At 41.0% G+C, this 20,959-nt stretch overlaps 1 protein-coding gene across 1 annotated transcript in view; it reads right to left on the reverse strand.

Moving 5' to 3' along the window:
• LOC126337044 (GRIP and coiled-coil domain-containing protein 2-like) overlaps positions 1-20,959 on the reverse strand; it is a 252,037-nt gene that overhangs the window by 36,720 nt on the left and 194,358 nt on the right. The window contains exon 17 of the mRNA XM_050001367.1: positions 9,732-9,938. Within this exon, the coding sequence (XP_049857324.1) occupies positions 9,732-9,938 (207 nt within the window). The remainder of the gene's footprint in view (positions 1-9,731; positions 9,939-20,959) is intronic.

Genomic DNA, 20,959 nt, shown 5'->3' on the forward strand with positions numbered 1-20,959 from the left:
TGTCTCTATCGAGATCAAATTTGAGTATGACAGTGAAGTTGTCTGGCTGCATATGACAAGTCTATATGAAATCAAGTTAATTGTTGGATGCTGTTATCAGCCACCCAATTTCGCTGTGGCAGTTTTTGAATCATTAAAAGAAAATTTATGGTCAGTAGAGCGGAAATACCCAGATCATGCATCCTCCTTAGACAATGAACTGACATAATTTAATTCCAGTATGATGGATGCAGAGGAATTATGGGCAAAGTTTAAATAGATTGTAAAACATGTTCTGGAGAAGTACATGCTGAGTAAGTGGATTAAGGATGGAAAAGACTTACCATACCATGTTTAACAATGAAATTCGAAAAATGCCGAGGAGAAAGGCTGTTGCATTCTCAGTTCAAAAGAGAACATGCAAATGACTACAAGCAAAAGTTAATAGAAATTCATGTCTCCGTAAAAAGATTGATGTGTGAAGCATACAAAATATCCTGCCGAGAGCCCGAGAGAATTCTGGTCCTACATAAAATGGCTAAGTAGGTTTAAGATTTCTATTTAAGAAACAGTACATACAGGAGAATCATACAAACATACTGTCATTTGATCACCGCGCAACCTCCCATATGGAGGGTATAGTAATAAGCATCCCTGGTGTAGAGAAACAACTGAAAGAGGTGAAAGCAAGCAGGTGCCAGATCCAGTTGGAAATCCAAATTTGATTTTACAAACAGTACTCTACAGCACTGGACCCTTACTTAGCTTGCATTTATCATGAATCTCTCCTCTCATCCAGCACCAAGTCCCAAGCCACTGGAAAAAAGCGCATGCGACTCCTGTATATGAGAAGGGTAAAATGACGGACCTCCAAAGTTACAGACCAATATCCTCAACACTGGTTTGCTGCAACATCCTTAAACATATTTTCAGTTTGAATATGATAAATTCTCTTGAAGGGAAAAAGCTTCCGTCCAGTTTTAGTAAGCTTCACTCGTGCTGCAGTCAGCTTGTCCTTCTCCCACATGATGTCCTGCTAACTATGGATGTAGGGCAACAGGCGGATTCCACATTCCTATACTTCCGTAATGCATTTGACATGGTGCCACACAGCTGACTGTTAATGAAGGCACAAACACACAGAGTAGATTCCCTGATACACGAGTGGCTCGAACACTTCTTAAGTAACAGAACCCAGTACATTGACCTCAAAGGCGAGTATTCATCGGAGACAAGGGTATCATCAGTGCCCCAGGGAAGTGTGATAGAACTGCTCTTATTTTTTATATACATAAATGATCTGCTCACCAGAGTAAGCAGCAATCTGCAGCTGTTTGCTGATGATGCTTTGGTGTTTGGGAAGGTGTCGGGATTGAGTGAGTGTAAAATGATACAGGATGACTACGAGAAAATTTCTAATTGGTTTGATGGGGTAGATCTAAATGTAGAAAAAAGATGCAAATGAGTAGGAAAAACAAACCTATAATACTTGAGTATGGTATTAGTACTGTGCTGCCTGACACAGTTATGTCAATTAAATATCTAGTAGTAATGTTGCATAGCAATATGAAATGGAAAGAGCATGTAAAGATAGAAGTAGGAAAAGCTAATGGTCAACTTTGATTTATTGGGAGAATTTTGGGAAAGTGTGGTTCATCTGTAAAGGAGATCACATTTACGACACAACTGAAACCCACTGTTGAGTAATGTTCGAGTGTTTGGAATCTGCACCAGGTCGGATTACAGGAAGACATCGAAGCAGTTCAGAAGTGGGCTGCTACATTTATTACTGGTTTGTTCAAACAACATGCAAGTACTATGGACATTCTTCAGGAACTTAAATGGGGATCACTGGAGGGAAGGGACAGTCTTTTTGAGGAGCACTGTTGAGAAAATCTAGAGAACAGACAGTTGAGGCTGAGTGCAGAACGATTCTACTGCTGCCAATGTACATTTCATGTAAACACAATGAATCATATTTCCCACTGCTCTATTTGCAAATGGAACAGGAAAGGAAATGACCATACGGTGCCTGGCAGAATGCTTATGTAGTGTAGATGTAGAAGGATGACGAACACCACCTCTTCCTCATCCTCAATACCCTATCACATTATGACAACAGCCTCTTCTTCCTTATATAAGAACCAAAAATTTTCTCATTCAGCTGTGAGCACAAAACTCCCAGAGGAATGGGATTTGCAACTGTCGCCGAAATGTTACAGAGTTTTCCCCATTGAGAATGTGGTCATGTACCAAGAGAAATTTTATTGTTGAGTTGTTACAGTGTTGCAATGAAGAACAACATTATAAAATAACACATTCTAATGAATTTTGGCTTGCTGAGAATTATGTAGACAAGGTTAAATTCAAGATGAATTGTCAAATAGTGAATATACTCATCAGTGGCAGTGATTTGTATGAAATAAATTTAGATATATGCACTAACAGAGGTAACAAAACTTCAAAAAGAGTTTTGAGTTTTATGGAAGAAAGTTCAAATGTAAAATCTTATGCCACATGTTGGAAGTTCACAGCCTTTATCATAAGTATACAGAAGTCACAAGACAGATTATATAGATGACAGAGTAAACTATAACATCATGTGCCATACAAGAGTTCAAACATATGCTGATATACTGGCAGCTCAACAATGGAAACCGATGCCAGTACATATACTGTACCTTGAATTATATTCTCCGGGGCCTTTCCTCACGATTCTTCTATATGTAGGAGACCAAGAACTGTTGAAGTTGCACTCAGAACTAGTGCATGCATTTGTGTAAATGATGGTTATCAATGGTTTTGTTTGCAATAAGGTCAAGGTCAGGAACAGTGAAATTATTTTAAATAGGGAACATAGTTTGGTTAAATCAGTTTATTCATTGCCGCATTACAGCCATTTTAGCCTCCCTATGCTTTCATTTAGCTGATTTTTCATTACATAGTTTGATTCATTATCTGAAGGTAGGCAACCTCACTCAATCCTGAATTTTCCTGATTTCAGTGCTTGATGACCACACAGATGTGCCTATAGCAATATTTCAAAACTGCCACAGAAAATTATGAATAATCTGACTGTTGTAACCAAACAGTGGACAATGGACAGATGGCACAGCAAGTTTTGTGCTGTGTGCACAACAGCCCAATATAAGTCTGGCATGGCTGGCCCTCGGCTGTAATTATGTTTACTTGCTTACTGTATGCTCACCTATGAGACTACATATTGATGTGTTCTATAGTTATGAAACTTTGTACTGTTGTATACTTCATTCAGTGTTATTGTGGATCTCTTTATGTGGAAGCAGAATAAAACTTGGTTGGTGTTATTTCTGATAGTGTTACTGTAGAACATTACAACATACTTTGCGACAAGAGTAATATTCTATGCTGCTTATATTGTTTCTTAGGTTCGATATACAGCCAACACATCAATGGAAGAAATACTTCAATCTCTTGTTGAACAACAGTGAGCTCTCACCAACCAACAGCAGGTTCTTGCCAGGGCACTAAACAATGTGGCAGCCTTGTTCATATGCCAGATTCCACCACTGCCGAGGCAATCTCCGCAGCTTTCTCTGTATGATGATTTATGGAAGACTGGGAAGCATATGAAAAAACGGCTTCTGGAGTATTTCAAGCTTTTGGATTTGCCGACCCCAATTTGTGTAAGGTTTGTTTTTGTCGTGGATTTCTCTTCATGTTTATCACCTTTTGTGTTAAATAGCTCCTCTCCAGGAACATGACAGTCTCTCTTTTGATGAAGTGGGTCAGTTACTCTGTAATTGTCATTGCAAATGTACTCACATTATTGCTACTCCTGTTGAGCTCTACAATTGTCAAAAGTGGCCCCAAAAGTTGCATGAGATTGAGCAGCTGTTGTTGTTAGTTTGTTACTGAGGCCTACTGGGAGTCATATGCTGCTTTGATGGTTCGTGATGCTATAACACATCTGGCATGTGATAATAAGTTCGAGAACACACTTTACAATGTGAAAATCCCTTTCTCACAGCTGTTCTCCACACTGCTCACTCTTTTGAAGTATCTAGAACAGCAGGAAATCAGATAGATGCGTGGTGTGAAATATGTACTGTTGTTTCCTCGGCCACTGACAGTTAGCTCATGGGAGAGGGAGACACTGTCGCAGCAGTGCAACCCTGGCCTCCACACCAAATGGGGCAGTGCCGTGTTCAACAGTAGCAGCAGTAAGTGTCACAACAATGGCAGTGTGCTTCTCTTCCATCATGCCACTCTTGTTTTGTTCAACGTGAACAGGCCATGTGTCCCAAAGTGTTTGGCGACATGTAATTATGTCAGAGAGAGAGAGAGAGAGAGAGAGAGAGAGAGAGAGAGAGATATTTTGTTTGTGTGCGACTCTCAACCTCCTTCACCACCAGACATGAACATGGATGTGAACTGTGTCCCCAAGTAATGGGGTTACCCCAAACAAACTCTACATTGAAGTACACCTGAGGGACAAGATGTTAAAAATCCAAGTGGACAGAGGTGCAGGAATGACTTTGTTAAGTTCTCAAACCTCTGTGGATCTTGGATCACCAGCACAGTCCCCTGTCTCTTGTTGGTTGGTGGGTTACAACAAACAGAAAATATCCATAATGGGGCAGTTTTTCTACTTTAGAAGTATACAAAGCAGTTGTTAGGCTTCTGACCTTTCTAACAGTGGATGATACCAACAATGAAAACTTAATTTGAGTTCAACGTCTTCAAAATTTTTGGGTTCTTATTTCTGATGTAGTGCATATGGTAATAGATTAAGTTCCATACCGACAACTGCATGTGCTTTGTTCAGAATATTTCTCCCTGAGTCTGGAAGGTTTAGGGTGTGCTACTGATTTCAAAGCTCATATCACAATGTAATTGACAGTGCGCCCCCATTTTTTTCACACTCACCCAGTCCTAACAGCTTTACGAAGCAAGTCAAATTGGAACTAGATCAGCTTACGTCTTTGGGTGTTGTAACTCCTGTCTCCTCTCGTGAATGGCCTAAACTGTTGGCAAACAGTCAAAAATCCTAATAGAAACCTTTTGCTTTGTGGTGATTTTAAAGTTTTTGTAAATTCACAGTCTATTATTGATACTTCTCCCAAACCCTGTCTGGATGGACTCTTAGTACAGCTTTCCGAGGCCAATAGTTTTCAAAACAGGCTCGTCAGAAGCGTACTTTCAACTGCCTCTAGATGATGATTCCAAATGTTTCCTCATAGTGAACAACCTCTTCGGGTTATATCAAAGCCAGTGCCTGCTATTTGGCATGGTTAACATCCCTGATATTTTCCAAAAATATTTTGGGCAACTCACAGCCTCTGTACCAGGGTGCATTAATACCTGGATGATATCGTGCTCTCACATTCCTCAACAGATGAACATTTGTGGCACCGTCATGTCTTATTCATTGTGCTACAGGCCGCCAGTTTGAAATGTAACTTGGTCAAGTCACAATTTTTTAAGCAGTCTATTGTCTTATCTCCATTTTGAAGTCCCACAAGATGACATCAAGCCTTTATGCCTTTATGCCAGGATATTGATGCCATTATAGCTTTGCTACATCCTACCAATGCCAGTGTGTCACAAACCTTTCTCAGTACTATCATAAATTTCTTTCTGGTGCAGCCGCATTGGACCAGGCACTTCATGCTATCTTACATGAAGATATTCCTTTTCATTGGCTGCCCACCTGTGAGAGTGCTTTTTACGCTATTAAGGTACAAATAACATCTGGCACCTCGCTTTGTTACTTTCCTACCACGCCAACATCTTGTTTTGGCTAAAGACACCTCCAAGTATGGCCTTGGGGCCATTCTCGTGCACAAATATGCAGAATGTTCCGAAAAACCTACTGTGCAAGCCGCCAAAGCTCTGAATCAGATGCAACAATGCTACTCGCAAACAGAAAAAGAACCCATCGCTATTGTGTACGTGAACGAAAAATTTCATGTTTTCCTGTATGGTTTTAAGTTTCATTTGATTATTTATCATAAACCTTTGATTTCGTTCTTCAAAATAGCCCATCACCTGCAATGCTGCGCTCTGTTTTTGTCATTCTCTAACTATGTCATTTATTTCTGATCCACGGCACAACATGCTAATTCGGACTATTGCTGAATGGTCTGATCCAGCATCTGATCACTAAGATTGCAATGTTTCCATTTAGGCATCGAAGCTCGCATCAGTGTGGATGGTTTTCCCATGACCAGTTCTCAGATTTTGTTAACTGTTGCAGTCGATCCTCTCTTATGTCAGGTTCTTCCATTTGTTCACCACAGTTGGCCACATAAACCACCGGGCCACGCATTGGATCCTTTGCATAATTATTAAGCTCTCTGCCACAGCCTCTCACTTCTTGATGGTGTTACAGTTGGCTACTGCAGAGTAGGTGCCAAGAGTTGTGATCCCGTAAGCATTGCTGCGAGACGTTAGGCACCAACTGGACCGTAGGGGTGTTCCTCATACAAAATTGCTGGGCCACCGACACATATTTTGGCTGGGCGTTGACAATGACATCAAGTACATTGTAATAGCCTGTCTACAGTGTGCCACCCACCAAGTGGCACTACAGACCTCTCTTTCTTTGTGGCTTGCCACAACAGCACCCCTGGGAATGTATTCATGCTGATTTTGCAAGGCTCGTTCCTTAACTCTTTTTGGCTTTTAGTAGTTGAGGCTTTCTCAGAATTTTCTCATGTGAACTGTCGCCCGTCCATGACAGATGCAGTCACAGCTCTCTCAAAGATTTTTTGCCTCTTAGAAGGATTGCTGTATACACTTACGAGACAACAGCCCACAGTTTGTGTCTCACAATTCTGAAGATTTTTGTGCAAAGAGTCAAACACTAGAAAATCCAGGATGGAATGTAACAATATTATGAGAAGGAAAGTTGCTAGTCACCATATAGCGGAGATACTGAGTTGCAGATGGGCACAACAAAACGACTCTCACAAAGCTTTTGGCCACACTGCCAATGTGGTTTCAGTTGCCTGAGACTGCAATCGTTTGTGCGAATTGTGTTTGCAAATGCGTGTGCGTCCGTGTGTGTGTCCATGTGTGTGTGTGTATATTGTTAACGAAGGTCTTAACGGCCAAAAGCTATAATTGTGAGAGACTTATTGTTGTGCCTATCTGCAACTCAGCATCTCCGCTATATGATGAGTAGCAACTTTCCTCCTCATAATATTGTTATATTTGTACAAAGAGTGGCATCCTCCCTTTTACTCCCAGTCCAACAGAGAGGCAGGCGGCTGGTCCATATATTAAAAACCCAGATTAAAAAAAAAAATATTCTCCCGAGGAAGCCCTTGATCGGTTACAGAGTTCTTGTAGGTCCACTCCAGTTGGCAACTATAGCCCAGCAGAGCTGCTTTTGGCTGCAAGCTCGGTACGCTGCTTCATGTGGGATGGCAACACTTGTTCATGCACTGGACCTGCACCGCAGCAATTACATCTGCCGTCTGGACCTATGGGTTTGGCTGGCGCTCTAAGTAGATACTAGATGTTGTGCGTAGTTGCACAGGCCACTGCCTTTGTGTCACGCACACCTCTGATGCCCTCATGTCATGACACTATGACCAGTTCCATCCACAGACTACTGCCCGTGCACCAGAGAGCCCTTCGCCCCCAAGGTTGCCTCCACCATCTGTGCCAGCCCCTGTGATGTGGTCCACGCCTCTTCCAGCCGTGGCGCCATCTTTGCTCTGGGTGCCACAGCTCGGCAGTGTAGACAGTGCTGGGACACCACCATCTCCGCAGTCCCTGTCGCCATCACCACCATCTTCTCTGCTGCCTCTATTGCCAAGTGTCTGACCAGATGTGGACATGGATACAGCACCATCACCAGCAGTGCTCTCTTACAGCCTCTCGCAGAGAGTTGGTGTTGCGCCTGCCTGCACCTGCACCATTTCAGACGATACTGTGCCGCGTGTACAACAGCCCAATATAACCCCAGGGCACTGAGCCCACAGCCTCACCTACATTTACTTACTCATATGGTATGCTCATCTACGAGACAGTATATTGTTGTGTTCTACAGTTATGACACATTCAGTGTTATTGTGGATCTCTCACAACATTACAACAACATTACAAGACTAACATTTATACGTGATAAGTTACATGGACTGTTCATAGTTGTTCCAAACTGGACTGAAATCTTTAAAGAAATTGCCTTGTGACAGGACTTACCCAAGAGCATTTAGATGAAAGTCAACTGAACAACTGATTACAGGTACTGGGAACACAAGCTTGGAAGACATTAGACACTCTATAACATAATCGGCAAATAGTGTGACTGACTAGGTTGGATATAACATTTGGATTTAAACACTTCAAAACAGATTAGTCACACCAAAAGAACACTAGTTGCTTGTTCAAATGTGAAACTATGTTGCATACATCCAAAAACCATGTCCAAAATTTGGAAAGATTTGGAAATTATTGGGAGTCATTAAGTCAAATTAAGGCACAGCTATGAACAAAAACACATTAAATCGTTTGAAGTGTAAGTGTAACTGTAGATATTTTCAACGACGCAGAAAATATACTTTTGTGCACAAATGAGGTTGAGAAACTTAGTAAGTGTAATGCCCATAAACATGAATGCAATCCTCGTAAAATGGAATTGTTGCTCTGAAACACATTGGGTGTGAACAGGGAAATTGTGACTGAAGATGGCATATTAATAATAAAAAATAGACTTACCCTCGAAGCTACAGTCACGGACTGTCCATGTCTGTTAATAATGTAATTTTTCGAAATTTATTGTGAGGCAGATGCTTATATCAAACAACATGTCTATCACACTCACGGTACAGAATTACACGTGAACTGGGATTCGTATCTTATCTTATATGTAACTAATATTTTTTCCAAGGAGCAGTGAAAAGAGATGAAGAAATCACAACATGCAGTGTACGCAAGCAAACAAATCCTATTGTCAGCTTCGCAAATTCAGCAAGAGCAGGCACTCTCTAGATGCTGCTGTAAGTCACACATGCCGGTGCAGTCAATTACAGCTATATACGCCATGCAACAAGAACCACCTGCTGGCCGAGCTGGGTTGGTCAATACTAATTTTCGTCATTTTTGCATGGAAACTGAGCCAGCATGGGGTGGCCCCATGCCATCTCAGGCAATGCAAGATTAGAGCAATACAGTCTATTCGAGAGCCAATCCTAGATGCTGTCCACAACATTACAATGCTCGCATCCCTGATATGAATGTGACTGATAGTACAATGTTGTGCATTACATATAGTACAATGTTGCGTGTTACAGAAATTATGCAGACACTTGTGTTTATTTGTTCTCTACTCTATTAATTGTCACTATGTCAATGATTTTACCTATGTCAAGCATCAATAGACTATGTATTAATTATTTTCTTTAACACAGCCTTTTGCCGAAATTTGAATTTTGTTTTGCTACGCAATATCATTTAACGCATTTAACTGGAAATAAGTGAAGATCTTAAGAATGTACGGAGTGCACACACAAGTGCACGCGTGTGCATGCATGCGCGCACATGCCCTCACCCCCCATAAACTAACGCTAGTTCAATTCTGAAAATGATGCTGTGGACAGGATGATATTTAAAGAACTATTTTCAGAATGATAAATCCATGAAAAGCAGATTCCGGTTACTACTGTTATACCTGCTTCCTATTTAACTTTCATTAGTTCAATATCTAATGTTACTCTGAATTATCAGCTAATTTTTGAATATGAAGAGATACTGAAAATTACCTCACACTCCTCTCTTTCAAGTAATGCAATTTCCATATTTTGGCTTGTAACAGTTGTGAAAGAGCTGGCTTCATTCTTCAATTGTTTTTCTGGTACTTCAATAACAGGTTTATGTGTAACCCTAAGTTTCTCCTCAGTCCTTTCTAATTGTTGTTTAATAGCAGTAGTTTCATCTGCTAGCCGCTCTTCCAGTTCTTTAATCTGTTTCTGCAATAAAAAGGAATTTATTACTTTAGTTAAAAGCTGTATACATTAACAGAGAACACACATTTCTCTCTAAAGCTGTGAATGTTTATAAGCATGTTATTGTACCTTTCCTGCAGTACTACATTCTGTTTATGTGCACTACCTCATCATTCCATGAGTGCGACGCATGTGATTCTGTGGCTGTGTTAACATGCACAGCCAAATTCGTAATCTTATTTTCCAGCTATCGTTCTAAGTTCAGGTAACTCAGGCATTGTATTAGTGTGTGTTCTGTGGTGCTTTCATTTTAATGTATTTTCCTTATGTTCATACAGGATGGTCACAAACATTATGAAAAACTTGTACAGGTGTTGCTGGAAAGACTGTGCTAAGAAGTAATTTTAAAAAAAGCAATTCAATATGTTGCATTATTTTCAAGTTAACTGGCACTGCAGTTAGCCAATTAGGCCATTTCACATGCAAATCCAAGCAGCCTGCCAGAGATGGTGTTGCCAACCATGCTCTTTCTTTGGTTTTCTAAAACTGAAAGAGAGAGCGATACAAAAATTGGACATGGGATGGTAATCAGGATCAAACCTGAGCCAAAGGCTGTGTGGTTTTGTGTGCTATCATCTATGCTGTAAGAACAATGGACACAAACTATATCTGGTGGGCTGGTTGAATCTGCATGCACAGTGGACCGATTGGCTTAACTTCAATGCTAGTTAACTTGGAAATGGCACAATGTATGAAACTTTTTTTTTTTAATAATTATTTCTTGGCACAATCTATCCTCCAATGCCCTTAAAAGCTTTTCAGACTGTTTCTGACCACACTGTATAACTGTTATTCATTACTGACAACAGAGAACTGTTCTAACAGGTGAAAAATACTTCAATTTTGATAAGAAAAAACACACCATCGAAGATATCACAGGAACACAGAAGTGAGGAAAAAAGTGAGATTGTTTTTTTGGTACTGATAATTGTGATGACTTACACATAATCTCAAAACAACTGTCCTGAAAAGTGCATTTCAGCAAAGTAAAACACACTAATCTCTTCAGTCTGCTGCAAATGTAACTGATAGTTCTTTAGAATCTGAAAGAGATGGTGACACACTTGGGAATGGAGCATGCTTGTGCAACTAGTTCGATTCAGAGAAAATGAGATTTCAACCATCTATGCATGAATTTTCTGATCAAACGTCAGTACACAGGTCAACTAATTACTGTCATCTATCATAAAATTTTCACTATCAGACCTGAGGGAGTGTATGGTAAATCAAACCAATCAATTTAATCCATAACTAAGGCAAGAACCAATGATTTCTTTGTTAGCAAACTGTAAACATATTGGATTAAGAGATAGAATTGCTGGATGTTACCTAACCTTCAAGATGCAAACTTTAAGTGCTGCCGATAGATACACATAGAAATGCTCAACAGTATCCTAGGTTCAATGGTTTCTTCTTCCAGGAAAAGGGCAGATAGGTGGGGGAATTTATAAAAGAAAGTGCAGATCACTCAGAATCCAGGATGAAACGGACAACAGGTATGTCACTCTCAGTCTAGGGTCTGTGTGACTTTTTAACCTTGGCCAACCTATCTGTCTCTGTCCTCTACGAAGAAGAAACTATTAGTTCTGAAAACTAGGACAATGTTTCCAGAGTTAATTTTTCACTCTGCAGCAGAGCATCTGCTGATACAGACTTGGCAGATTAAAACTGTCTCCCAGACTGGAACTCAAAACCAGGACCTATGTTTTGTAGGTAGGAAATGAATTCCTGATGAAGGTAAAGCTGTATGAATACATCATGAGTCATGCTTGGATAGCATAGTTGGTAGAGCAACTACCCATGAAATGCAAAGGTCCTGTTTTTCGGTCCCCATATGGCACACAGATTTATCCCGCCATGAAGTCTCATATGATGGTCTTTTCTACATGCCTGCAGAATTTCAGCTCCTGAAGGTAAGCTCTAGTTTGATAATTTCCTTGAGTGAATTTTTCTTCTGATGCTACAGATATACAGGATTTGGCAAACTGCAATTAATACACAGTTCACTATGGCGAAAGAAAGGGAAGGTCAGATTTCGTTTTCTGGAAGTACAGATATTTAGAAAAACTGAGGGAACTTTAGAACACCAAGTCTACAGAAAGTCCAGTCCACCAGTACATACCTTAACAGAAATTCCAATCATCATCACAAACAGAAAAGAAGAGTTATCAAAACATCAGTGGACCACACTAAAAGAATCTGTGAGCCACAGTACTATCAGCTAAATTATTGAACAGCTGCCTTTATAAGCATCAGCTATACTGACAGACAGATAAATAGGGCACTACACCCTGAGAGATCTTGAGCTTCAAATGAAAAATGACCAACTAAAGGGAGGTTTTTCTCCCATTTGTAAATTCAGTCAAAGATCATATCAGCGGAAAACTCAGAAGACATGGTGCTGATACAGTGTTTAAACCAGCTAGTCATGTCCTTATATTTTTGAACACAGCTATGGACCTATGCCTGCCACTTGCCACAGCTGGAGTGTATAAAAGACCTTGCACATGTTGTCACGCATATACAGGAACTTCAAAAAGAAGCATTATCACATGCCTTAAGGAACACAAAAGCAATTGTTATATATATGACCCACAACTATCTAATTAGATAGTTATTATTAAATAAAGTTCCATAACACATTTCAGTGTAGCTCTGTGAGCTTAACCCTTGGTTGGTGACATGTAAGAAATGTGCACTTACGGTAAAGTCCATCTGGGAGACTAATATTACCAAATTTTGTAGTTTACATCCACTTTAGGGAACATAAAAAATAAATAATAGTTTAAAAGTGTGATGAAATAATAATTCTAATATTTTTGTTATGTTTAAATCATAATTTGCATTACAGTATGCAAAAATTACATACCTTTTCTTCATGAAATAGTTTATAAACTTTACTATTCTTTCGCAAAATTAGGACATTTCCAGGGGCAGATGTGGACAATCTATTGGTTATGAACTATAGATTAAAACTGAAGAAAATGCAAAAAAGTGGCAATTTAAGGAGATGGGATCTGGATAAACTGACTAAACCAGAGGTTGTACAGAGTTTCAGGGAGAGCATAAGGCAACATCTGACAAGAATAATGGGGGAAAGAAATACAGTAGAAGAAGAATGGGTAGCTCTGAGGGATGAAGTAGTGAAGGCAGCAGAGGATAAAGTAGGTAAAAAGACGAGGGCTAGTAGAAATCCTTGGGTAACAGAAGAAATACTGAATTTAATTGATGAAAGGAGAAAATATAAAAATGCAGTAAATGAAGCAGGCAAAAAGGAATACAAACGTCTCAAAAATGAGATCGACAGGAAATGCAAAATGGCTAAGCAGTGATGGCTAGAGGATATAGAAGCTTATCTCACTAGGGGTAAGATAGATACTGCCTACAGGAAAATTAAAGAGACCTTTGGAGAGAAGAGAACCACTTGTATGAATATCAAGAGCTCAGATGGTAACCCAGTTCTAAGCAAAGAAGGGAAAGCAGAAAGGTGGAAGGAGTATATAGAGGGTTTATACAAGGGCGATGTACTTGAGGACAATATTATTGAAAGGGAAGAGGATGTAGATGAAGATGAAATGGGAGATACGATACTGCGTGAAGAGTTCGACAGAGCACTGAAAGACCCGAGTCGAAACAAGGCCCCCGGAGTAGACAACATTCCATTGGAACTACTGACGGCCTTGGGAGAACCAGTCATGACAAAACTCTACCAGCTGGTGAGCAAGATGTATGAGACAGGCGAAATACCCTCGGACTTCAAGAAGAATATAATAATTCCAATCCCAAAGAAAGCAGGTGCTGACAGATGTGAAAATTACATAACTATCAGTTTAATAAGTCACAGCTGCAAAATACTAACGCGAATTCTTTACAGACAAATGGAAAAACTGGTAGATGCGGACCTCGTTGAGGATCAGTTTGGATTCCGTCGAAATGTTGGAACACATGAGGCAATACTGACCTTACGACTTATCTTAGAAGAAAGATTAAGAAAAGGGAAACCGACGTTTCTAGCATTTGTAGACCTGGAGAAAGCTTTTGACAATGTTGACTGGAATACTCTCTTTCAAATTCTGAAGGTGGCAGGGGTAAAGTACAGGGAGCGAAAGGCTATTTACAATTTGTACAGAAACCAGATGGCAGTCACAAGAGTCGAGGGTATGAAAGGGAATAAGTGGTTGGGAAAGGAGTGAGACAGGGTTGCAGCCTCTCGCTGATGTTATTCAATCTGTATATTGAGCAAGCAGTAAAAGAAACAAAAGAAAAATTCAGAATAGGTATTAAAATTCATGGAGCAGAAGTAAAAACTTTGAGGTTCGCTGATGACATTGTAATTCTGTCAGAGACAGCAAAGGACCTGGAAGAGCAGTTGAATGGAATGGACAGTGTCTTGAAAGGAGGATATAAGATGAACATCAACAAAAGCATAACGAGGATAATGGAATGTAGTCAAATTAAATCGGGTGATGCTGAAGGAATTAGATTAGGAAATGAGACACTTAAAGTAGTAAAGGAGTTTTGCTATTTAGGAAGTAAAATAACTGATGATGGTCGAAGTAGAGAGGATATAAAATGTAGACTGGCAATGGCAAGAAAAGCGTTTCTGAAGAAGAGAAATTTGTTAACATCGAGTATACATTTATGTATCAGGAAGTCGTTTCTGAAAGTATTTGTATAGAGTGTAGCCATGTATGGAAGTGAAACATGGACAATAAATAGTTTGGACAAGAAGAGAATAGAAGCTTTCGAAATGCGGTGTTACAGAAGAATGCTGAAGATAAGGTGGATAGATCACGTAACTAATGAGGAGGTATTGAATAGGATTGGGGAGAAGAGAAGTTTGTGGCACAACTTGACTAGAAGAAGAGATCGGTTGGTAGGACATGTTCTGAGGCATCAAGGGATCACAAATCGTAGAGGGAGACCAAGAGATGAATACACTAAGCAGATTCAGAAGGATGTAGGTTGCAGTAGGTACTGGGAGATGAAGAAGCTTGCACAGGGCAGAGTAGCATGGAGAGCTGCATCAAACCAGTCTCAGGACTGAAGACCACAACAACAACATATAGAGGGAAACATTCCATGTGGGAAAAATATATCTAAAAACAAAGATGATGTGACTTACCAAATGAAAGTGCTGGCAGGTTGACAGACACACAAACATACACACAAAATTCAAGCTTTCGGTTGCTTCATCAGGAAAGAGGGAAGGAGAGGGAAAGACGAAAGGATGTGGGTTTTAAGGGAGAGGATAAGGAGTCATTCCAATCCTGGGAGCGGAAAGACTTACCTTAGGGGGAAAAAAGGACAGGTATACACTCGCACACACACACACACACACACACACACACACACACACACACATATCCATCCGCACATACACAGACACAAGCACAAGCAAACATTTTCTGTCCTACATTTGTACTCTCTGCTGGAAATATCACTTTGCCATGAAGAAAAATGATCCTAATCCTACTCCTAATGACCCAACTCCCCAAGACACTATCCAAATTGAACCCTGCCTGGAACAGTTCCGTCCTCCGTCACAGCAGGACCCACGTCCTCTTCCTCAAAATCACCCTCTCCAAACCTTCCAGGAATTTCTGACTTCCAGCCTTGCCTATCAATCCTTCTTAAGAAACCTTAATCCCAACATCACCACTGCTGAAGCCCAAGCTATCCATGATCTGAAGGCTGACTGATCCATCGTCATTCTTCCGGCAGACAAGGGTTCCACGACCGTGATACTTGATCGTCGGGAGTATGTGGCTGAGGGACTGCGTCAGCTTTCAGACAACACCACATACAAAGTTTGCCAAGGTAATCCCATTCCTGATGTCCAGGCGGAGCTTCAAGGAATCCTTGGACCCTTAGGCCCCCTACAAAACCTTTCACCTGACTCCATCAACCTTCTGACCCCACCAACACCCCGCTCCCCTACCTTCTACCTTCTTCCTAAAATTCACAAACCCAATCATCCCTGGCCGCCCCATTGTAGCTGGTTACCAAGGCCCCACAGAACGTATCTCTGCCTACGTAGATCAACACCTTCAACCCATTACATGCAGGGTCCCATCCTTCATCAAAGACACCAACCACTTTCTCGAACGCCTGGAGTCCTTACCCAATCTGTTACCCCCGGAAACCATCCTTGTAACTATTGATGCCACTTCCTTATACACAAATATTCCGCACGTCCAGGGCCTCGCTGCGATGGAGCACTTCCTTTCATGCCGATCACCTGCCACCATACCTAAAACCTCTTTCCTCATTACCTTAGCTAGCTTCATCCTGACCCACAACTTCTTCACTTTTGAAGGCAAGACATATCAACAATTAAAGGGAACAGCCATGGGTGCCAGGATGCCCCCCCCCCCCCCCCCCCCCCCGTACGCCAACCTATTCATGGGTCGCTTAGAAGAAGCCTTCTTGGTTACCCAGGCCTGCCAACCCAAAGTTTGGTACACATTTACTGATGACATCTTCATGATCTGGACTCACAGTGAAGAAGAACTCCAGAAAAAATTTCCTCTCCAATCTCAACTCCTTTGGTTCCATCAGATTCACCTGGTCCTACTCCAAATCCCATGCCACTTTCCTTGATGTTGACCTCCATCTGTCCAATGGCCAGCTTCACACGTCCATCCACATCAAACCCACCAACAAGCAACAGTACCTCCATTATGACAGCTGCCACTCATTCCACATCAAACGGTCCCTTCCCTACAGCATAGGTCTTCGTGGCAAACTTAATTGCTCCAGTCCGGAATCCCTGAACCATTACTCCAAAAACTTGAAAACAGCTTTCACATCCTGCAACTACCCTCCCAACCTGGTACAGAAGCAAATAACCAGAGCCACTTCCTCATCCCCTCAAACCCAGAACCTCCCACAGAAGAACCACAAAAGTGCCCCACTTGTGACAGGATACTTTCCGGGACTGGATCCGGCTCTGAATGTGGCTCTCCAGCAGGGATACGACTTCCTCAAATCCTACCCTGAAATGAGATCCATCCTTCTTGAAATCCTCCCCACTCCACCAAGAGTGTATTTCCGCAGTCCACCTAACCTTCGTAACCTCTTAGTTCATCCCTATGAAATCCCCAAACCACCTTCCCTACCCTTTGGCTCCTACCCTTGTAACCGCCCCCGGTGTAAAACCTGTCCTATGCACCCTCCCACTACCACCTACTCCAGTCCTGTAACCCGGAAGGTGTACACGATCAAACGCAGAGCCACGTGTGAAAGCACCCACGTGATTTACCAACTGACCTGCCTACACTGTGAAGCTTTCTATGTGGGAATGATCAGCAACAAACTGTCCATTCGCATGAATGGACACAGGCAGACAGTGTTTGTTGGTAATGAGTATCACCCTGTGGCTAAACATGCCTTGGTGCACGGCCAGCACATCTTGTCACAATGTTACACCGTCCGGGTTATCTGGATACTTCCCATCAACACCAACCTATCCGAACTCCGGAGATGGGAACTTGCCCTTCAGTATATCCTCTCTTCTCGATATCCGCCAGGCCTCAACCTCCGCTAATTTCAAGTTGCCGCCGCTCATACCTCACATGTCTTTCAACAACTTCTTTGCCTCTGTACTTCTGCCTCGATTGACATCTCTGCCCAAACTCTCTGCCTTTACATATGTCTGCTTGTGTCTGTGTATGTGCGGATGGATATGTGCGTGTGTGCGAGTGTACACCTGTCCTTTTTTCTCCCTAAGGAAAGTCTTTCCACTCCCGGGATTGGAATGACTCCTTACCCTCTCCCTTAAAACCCACATCCTTTCATCTTTCCCTCTCCTTCCCTCTTTCCTGAAGAAGCAACCGTCGGCTGCGAAAGCTAGAAATTCTGTGTGTGTGTTTGTGTGTTTTATTTATTGTACCTGTCTACCGGCGCTTTCCCGCTTGGTAAGTCTTTGAATCTTTGTTTTTAATATATTTTTCCACGTATATATTATTCATGAAGCACTGTAAACAAATGGGATTATCACATTTCACACTCTTATGGAGGTAGAAAAAAAATTACAAAATTTCTGGTTATTTGTTCATGGAACACTGTCATGATGATGTTTGGTTTGTGGGGCGCTCAACTGCGCAGTCATCAGCGCTAACACAAATGATGAGGACAATACAAACACCTAGTCCCAGGGCAGAGAAAATCCCCAACCTGGCTGGTAATTGAACCCAGGACCACATGATCCTGAGGCAGCAACGCTAGCCACTAGACCACGAACTGCAGACATGGAACACTGTGAGCAACTGAGTTTATTACATTTCACGCATTTGTATGCCGTCATTCTGTTCAGTGTGTAGGGACAGTAATAAAAGTTTGTTCTCTTTTCTAGCTCGTCACTTTTTCCCCTTTTTGTTGGATCACCATCTCGCTGCTCTTCACCCAAAATATTTGAAATAGTTTTCCCAAGTTCATCTGTTAAGTTTGGAATCTGAAGCCTTCTCTGAATAAGCTCATTCCTATGCTCTTCATGAACAGTTCAGTTCAGAATCTTGCCATTGTACCCTTATGTAAATATGTAACATACACATTTGCACAGCTCTGCTCACAGATATTAAAAAGTAAAATATAGCCAGTAGTTATCTCCTCATTCACCAGTTAGCTGAGTAGTTGCTGTACTTCACGTTCAGAGCCTCTACGCCAGATTTTTTGGCATTATGGAAATTAATAATTTTCGGTTTGTTGCTTTTTTCATCGGTATATGCAGAATGGTGCATTAAAGAAAGCATTATAACTGCCTTAAGACTTCTTTGGAACAAAATACAATAGTATAAGATCGTTACTGAAATATTAAATACTGGAGCCCACTTCTTTCTTTGGGCCGAGAAGAAACTCTTCTGGAACTTCTCTTATATTGGAGTTCCACAATACATCAACTTGTTTTTTAGCAGCTCATTACACAATTCAAATGAGGAAAACCAATTGTTTGCTTTGCTATTCCTGTTTGTTCCATATATAGATCTGGAAAGATGAATCGCAGGCTGGGTTGGCTTTTTGAACTTTTCTGCTTCTTCTGATAGTGTTGCTCCATTGCTATCTTTCACCATATAAATATAAGTATCATATAAATGATGAATATAATAGAGGGAAACATTCCACGTGGGAAAAATATGTCTGAAAACAAAGTTGATGTGACTTACCAAACAAAAGCGCTGGCAGGTCGATAGATACACAAACAAACACACAAAATTCAAGCTTTCGCAACCAACGGTTGCTTCTTCAGGAAAGAGGGAAGGAGAGGGAAAGACGAAAGGATGTGGGTTTTAAGGGAGAGGGTAAGGAGTCATTCCAATCCCACATCCTTTCGTCTTTCCCTCTCCTTCCCTCTTTCCTGAAGAAGCAACCGTTGGTTGCGAAAGCTTGAATTTTGTGTGTATGTTTGTGTTTGTTTGTGTTTTTATCGACCTGCCAGCACTTTTGTTTGGTAAGTATCATATAAATATGATAAGTGTGCATCTATGAGATATAACCTTTATGTATATTTAAGAGGTTTCTTGGGCATATATATTCTGAATCGGCATCTGCTGCTAAACGGGATTAGATTCTCATAAACATACGTATGAGCTCTGATAGAGTATATCTTCTGACAGTTAGAAATAAAGATGTTGAAAATGTTAGACGCAGTTGCTATGGGTCATCTCTTTTCCTTTGTTAGCGAGTAGTTACACCATCACATCTGAGAGCCTGCAGTAAAACTTAACATCATTTTAGAGAAATGGTTACACAAGTTAAGGAATGTCCAGTACAATCATTTGCAAAAAGTGATTCCGATATTTCACCTCCAGACTTGAAAATGGAATATAGAACCATCAAACTGATCCACACCTCAATTTCAGTCTTCTCTGTATCTTTATAACTGGAGAAGAAGGATTCTTTAATTTATTCCTTTTGGTATGTACTGCAATCTCGTCAAAAATCCCAGTGCTGTAAAACAAACACCATATTCCCTCTGGCTCTGGATCATTACGCGACATCAGTTGGGGCCTAGCCATAACCACAAACCAATTTTTACTATATTTTTCTGTGGTTTCTTCGTACCACAAATGGGTGCACTGATGCTCCAAGTGGCTCTGAGCACTATGGGACTTAACAGCTATGGTCATCAGTCCCCTAGAACTTAGAACTACTTAAACCTAACTAAACTAAGGACATCACACAACACCCAGTCATCATGAGGCAGAGAAAATCCCTGACACCGGCGGGAATTGAACCCGGGCGCGGGTAGCGAGAACGCTACCACACGACCACGAGCTGCGGACAATCTCCAAGTGAAACAGTTCATAAACATTTCATCTTGGCATGGTAAGGTATGTCAGTTTTAGTGTCATCATTTCCTCTATTCTCAAGTGAGTCAATAGGTGATCTTCAGGAACATAAAAATCATCTGAATGATAACAATCATCACTCTCCTCGAACTGGTATGAAGCCAATGCACCGTTCTTTTACTTCTTTGTAACACATCAGGAACTCCCACCCCCCACTAGTAGCCAAGTATAAATAATTAGGTATTTCGAAAATAAGGAATATAACAGAAAAAATGTACTTGTTTAAAGTAATATCTGCCCATCAAATGAAGGAAAATTCTTAGCTTTACAGTAATATCCACTTCACAGACAATGGGGCTGACTTTTGGGGGCAAATAAAACAATGCTATCACGGAAAGGAAACAATGGCAGTCATACAATAATAAGTTCAACTCACAACTGGAGCATAATAGAAATATCAGATCAAATTAACAATGCAATATGCCAACAAAGCATTGAGAAATTTTATATTCACCTATCACATGGATGTTACTGACTAAGGGTGAGACAGCACTCCGATGAAGTCATGAACTGAACATTGCCGGGATACATATAAACAGTTCAGCTTGCTGGGCTTCTTTGAGATTGTAGCTCCTTTCTGAGATGTAATAGCCCCTTATATTTCCAGCATTGGAAAATGAAATGTCAGGCACAGAA

This window comes from Schistocerca gregaria, chromosome 2 (assembly GCF_023897955.1).
Source record: "Schistocerca gregaria isolate iqSchGreg1 chromosome 2, iqSchGreg1.2, whole genome shotgun sequence".
Classification (NCBI taxonomy): Eukaryota; Metazoa; Arthropoda; class Insecta; order Orthoptera; family Acrididae; genus Schistocerca; species Schistocerca gregaria.